At 46.1% G+C, this 5445-nt stretch overlaps 1 protein-coding gene across 1 annotated transcript in view; it reads right to left on the bottom strand.

Moving 5' to 3' along the window:
• CEP162 (centrosomal protein 162) overlaps window positions 1–5445 on the bottom strand; it is a 99951-nt gene that overhangs the window by 50805 nt on the left and 43701 nt on the right. The window contains exons 13-14 of the mRNA XM_003801303.1: window positions 1000–1133; window positions 526–753 (exon numbers count right to left, since the gene is read on the bottom strand). Of these exons, the coding sequence (XP_003801351.1) occupies window positions 526–753; window positions 1000–1133 (362 nt within the window). The remainder of the gene's footprint in view (window positions 1–525; window positions 754–999; window positions 1134–5445) is intronic.

Genomic DNA, 5445 nt, shown 5'->3' with positions numbered 1-5445 from the left:
CCACCAGACTGTGCCGTGACCCGTGGTCCCATCATAGCAGTGAACCCACCAGACTGTGCAGTGACCCGCGGTCAGATCACAGCGGTGAGCCCACCGGACTGTGCAGTGACCTGCGGTCAGATCACAGCGGTGAGCCCACCGGACTGTGCCGTGACCCGCGGTCAGATCACAGCAGTGAGCCCACTGGACTGTGCTGTGACCTGTGGTCAGACCAGCACTTGAGGTCTTGTGCTGGTGGCTCTAGTTAGTGAAGTGACTCAGAACTGCTGCCCAGTGACGCCCTCTGAATGTATGCCTTTCATTTGTCAAAATGAGCCAGTTTAAATTTAGATTTCCCCCTGGAGGGTTCAATTTTAGGCTCTCAGGTAGGAAGGCACTCTTGAAGCCATGTCTTGTATTTTAAAGTATAGCAAATACATACAGTCAAACAGCTCTAGGGACCAAGGATGCCAATGCCAAGCAGGGTATATAGGACTTTTTTTTTTTTAATAAATAAAAAGGAATACAGAAGAATGTGTCCAGTACCTTGGTTTGAAGGAGATAATTCTCTTGATTCAGTTTGAAGAGCTCTTTCTCCTGCTGTCTTTTTAACTCTTCCAGCTTATTCTCCAGTACCTTCTCCTTCTCTGAGAAAGTGACTTTAATTTGCTCAATCAGGGCTTGAGCCCCCCTCCATCTTTCCTCTGCTTCCTGAACTCTTTTGAACAGAAGCAATTCTTTCTCCTTATTCCCATCACAGTATCCTGCAGAATCCTTTCAATGAAAAGCATTATTTAATGGTAGTAGATTTACACAGAAGACTCAAACATAGGTAGTTAAAAAACAAAACAAAACGCTCTAAGAATAAAAATGGTATGCTCCAGTATGTAGAAAACCAGTGTGCATTCTCACTCTTGAAGGAAAGGAAATTGCACATATTTATTATATTTTGTTTATAATTTAGTTTTAATATTTTAGAATATAAAAATTATGAACATTAATTTGAACTTTAATACCTACAGTCTGAAACTGAGCGCAAGCATCAGCTTCTGCGGGATCTCTGGACTTCTCAGGAGTGGCCAGACAACTTTCAATTTTGGGAACTGGTTTATTCAAAGCTGCAGGCTTGATGAGTTTTGTTCCAGATAAGATTTCTAAATATTGTAAAAATAGATAAAAGCACCACAAATATAACGTTGAATGTGTAATCAAAATTTAGTAACAATGAGTACAAATAAAATGGGAATGTTGAGAATATTCAGCTAACACGAGGATCCCAGAATAGGCAACGCATCACACGGTCACACAAACGTCTTGCCACGACTTTCACTGCACTCAGGAGAATGGTCACCAGGGTGGACATCGCCCTGACACGGTGGCTAATTGACCTTAGACTTAGGTCCAATAACACACAGAGCTAAAGAAATGTAAGGAGATTGTGCATTCACATAATTTTAAATTTTGTTACTCTTTTTTTTTTTTGGCCAGGGCTGGGTTTGAACTTGCCACCTCCGGCATATGGGGCCATTGCCCTACTCCTTTGAGCCACAGGTACCGCCCCCCCTTTTTTTTTTTTTTGAGACAGAGTCTTGGTGTGTCGCCCTAGGTAGAGTGCCATGGTATCAAAGCTCACAGCACCCTCAAACTCTTGGGCTTAAGTGATTCTCTTGCTTCAGCTTCCCAAGTAGCTGGGACTACAGGCACCTGCTACAATGCCCGGCTATTTTTTTTAATTGTTCAAGTTGTCATTGTTTAGCTGGCCTGGGCTGGGTTTGAACCTGCCACCCTCGGTATATGTGACTGGTGCCAGAACCACTGTGCTACGGTGCTGAGCCTAAATTTTGTTACTTTTAATCAATTATTTCTCTAAATGTTCACAGTAACAAGTAAGAATTTCTAGGAAACAAGTGAAAGAGCAGCTGATGAATTTCCGCAGCATTTCAGTCCAGAGGAAGTGTGCTTTCTAGAGACACTGTGTATAAACAATGCAGAGCGAGGTTTATAGTAATGAAGGGAATAGTAATGAACTACGTGGAGGACTTTATGACAGCATAGGACTCCCTTTGGGACGAGGCAGGTGGGGCAGGTCGAGCACTGCAAACCTGAAAACCAAAACCCCGATATCCCCAGAATCTGAAACTCAAAGGAAATGCTTAATGGAGCCTTTCAAAAGTTGGATTTTTGGATTTAGCATGATATTCCAAAATCCCAACCGCCCTGAAATCTGAAGCCCTTCTGGTCCCAGGAATTTCAGGAAAGGCAGGTCTAACCAGCGGCATGCTAGTTTATGGCCGTACCCTGCCAATCGTTTCACACTGGAATTTTCTCTTCCTGCATTCTTGATTTTGATTTCTTTCTCAGTGGACTAAAGTATCTAAAGTAATTATTTTCAACAATGGCACATGGCAGTATCTTCTCCCTTTACCCACAGAGGCAGAAATTCTATGCCAGGCATGGTGGCTCACACCTGTAATCCTAGTGCTTCAGGAGGTTGAGGCAAGAGGTTTTCTTGAGGCCAGGAGTTTTAGACTAGCCTGAGCAACACAGCCAGACCCTCTCCCTATAGAAACATTAAAAATTAGCTGGTGTGGTGGCTGGCACCTCTAATCACACCTGCATGGAAGGCTGAGGCAGGAGGATTGAGCCCACGAATTCAAGAATAGCCTGGGTGACAGAGTGAGACCCCCTCTTGGAAAAAAATAAAATTCACTTGAATATAAAATTTAAACATGAAAACATTATAAAATTAGGAACCCATGAACCCTTCTTGAAAAAACAATGCATTAGGAAAATTCACTCAAAAAGAAACAAGAGTAATTCTAGAATAGAGAAACAATGAGTAAAAGGCAGGTGAAACAGCATTCACTCTCTTTAATAACCAGTACCAAGAACTAATCTAGGAGCTGAGGGGAATCACAGCTGCAGGAAAGAATGTAAAGATGTACCTTGAACAAGCTGAAAACAAAACCAACAAAAATGTGTAGGAGGCATGTAACTGGGGACACGTTACTTTCTCTCTCACATAAGGGAAGGAACTGACTGAGAATACATAAAACTGAAAAATGCAGTTAAGAACACCAGAATCCATTTTCTAAGGGGATCTTCTGGGACATACAATTTTTTAGAATGAAGTTTCTTTTTCTTCTTACCGATTAAAGTAAAGCTAAATCTAACATTTTATTTTAAAAACATGTAAAGATCCCATTCTCATGAAAGATTTTGTCACTTATCCATGTCCACCTGCTCCCACCTGTTCCAGCACACAGTGAGAGGCAGGGAACCTGCTCGCTGGGCTGTGGAGGCCAGTTAGTGTGTGTGGCTCACTTAATGCTTTATTACTTTTCTGCCTTTTTCAGTTTTAAATGATGAATAGTTATTCCTTTCATGACAATAACATTATTAGTCTAAAAAATAAAAACATAAGAGTTAGTGCCAAAGAATGCTGATCTAGGGCAAAAACAAGGACAAGTCCCCGGCGGTTCCCTCAGCTGCGGACCTCCCCTGTCTCCCTGTTGACGGGGCTCATCCTGCCTGGGAGCCCCGCATGCAGCTAAGCACCCTGGATACCAAACTCCATGCAGCTGAGGTGGCCACAGATTCCAAGCTCTGGTCAGTAAGATGGAAGCCAAGTCCCACACGTGCTCACGCCTGACTAAGAGGCTGGCAAGATGGCCGTGTTACACTTCACTACGACCCAAGTTGGAACATGGTCTGGAAGTCAAGTGGCCAGCGTGTGACAATGAAGGTAACAGTCACATACTGAGAACACAGGATTTGGTCACCCTGGACTCATGCTAAGAAACAGAGAAGCCTCCAGTCTGGTTAAGCCCCAGAAGTTGGGCCTCTTTTCCACCTCCTGTGAGCAGCGTGACCTCGACTACGTTCTCCGTGCTCCCTGCACACGACCTTTGTCTCAGAGGCTGCCTCCCCAAGAACCAGACCTGGGATGGGTAATGATGACCCCGAAGGGGTTGCAGTTCTGAATTAAGCTAAAACTACTCTGGGTAATTCTTCAATTAAAAACATCATACTCAACAGATACTCTAATGAGGAAAAGTCTAGTATAAAAACGGTCATGGTTCATCACTACCCTTTAACATAAATTTTAGTAAGTATCACAAATACTATAGATTTTTGAAATATAAAAAAAGTTAAAAAATATTACTTCATTTTACTCATAAAAGTCGTGTTGCCTCCAGGTATGAACCCCACAGAACTCCCCTCATTTCCTCCTCACGGGCTGAGGTGGCTGCCTTCTTTCTTGGCGATCTCAGTTAACAGGTGGTCCTTTCCACACCCTGGCTTCTGGTTCCGAGAACTCCTCCCCAGCTCAGGCTCCCGACCTGGCAGTGTCTAGGTCTGTGCCCTGCCAGCTGCTGGGTCCTCAGACTGAGGTGCATTTTGGGACCATGACCCCCTGCAGCTCACACCCTCTGGTGCTGGATTCCAACAAGCCTGTGACTTTGTAGGACTCACAGGCCCCAGCTACCTGCTTCACTCTGTGCCACACCCTGAGGTCTTTCTTCCTTCCTGACACAATTTCAGTTCCATGGTGAACCACTTTAATCGCTGTTCCATCATCAGCTCCCTTCTTATCAATCAGTTCATTCTACTCACTTGATAAATCCAACTGTACAGCTCAGGTTAAACTCATGATCACTGACTTCATGTGGATCCCTGGACGGCCACTTTCCATCTGCTCTGCTCTCCTGTACCCTCCAGTGCCTCTCGCCCACTGGCACTGCTCTGGGAGCCCCCCCCCCATGTCTATCCACCACGCAGCACGTGTCCCCCCTCCTATCCGCCTCCGCTTCTCCCAAAGCAAGGGAACTGTCCTGCCCTCCCACTGCCACCCCCTCCACACATCCCTGTCACTGTGCCTCTCCTCGAGGACACTCCAGCAGGTCCTCCCTCCCTATCATCAGGTTCCGCACTTTCCTCTCTCCCGGGTCTGTCTTAACTTCCTGCATGCTGTCACTTCCCCACTAACTACAGCAGAGCAAAAAAGCTGCTTGGGCCTCACCTCCCATGTCAGCTACTGCCCTGCTATTCTGCTGCCTTTTACAGTGACTTTCCAGTTCCAGGGTGGTCTGGCTCTCAGCTCACCAGTTCCTTTCCTCCTCTTCCCTCTTCTCCACTAAACTGCCTTTACAGCCACCTCCCCATGGAAACTCCTGCTGCTTGGCGGGTGCCTCCGCCTAGCCAGACCCGAGAGCAGACTCTGTCCTCCCTCTCTCCCAGACTTGAGAGCAGCTCTGTCCTCCCTTTCTCCCAGACCAGAGAGCAGACTCTGTCCTCCCTGTCTCCCAGACCCGAGAGCAGCTCTGTCCTCCCTCTCTCCCAGACCTGAGAGCACACTCTGTCCTCCCTCTCTCCCAGACCTGAGAGCACACTCTGTCCTCCCTTTCTCCCAGACCCGAGAGAGACTCTGTCCTCCCTTTCTCCCAGACCCGAGAGCACACTCTG

The sequence above is a fragment of the Otolemur garnettii genome, unplaced genomic scaffold, assembly GCF_000181295.1.
Source record: "Otolemur garnettii isolate 467f Iridium unplaced genomic scaffold, OtoGar3 scaffold00205, whole genome shotgun sequence".
NCBI lineage: Eukaryota > Metazoa > Chordata > Mammalia > Primates > Galagidae > Otolemur > Otolemur garnettii.
This window is presented reverse-complemented; position numbering and strand designations above follow the sequence as displayed.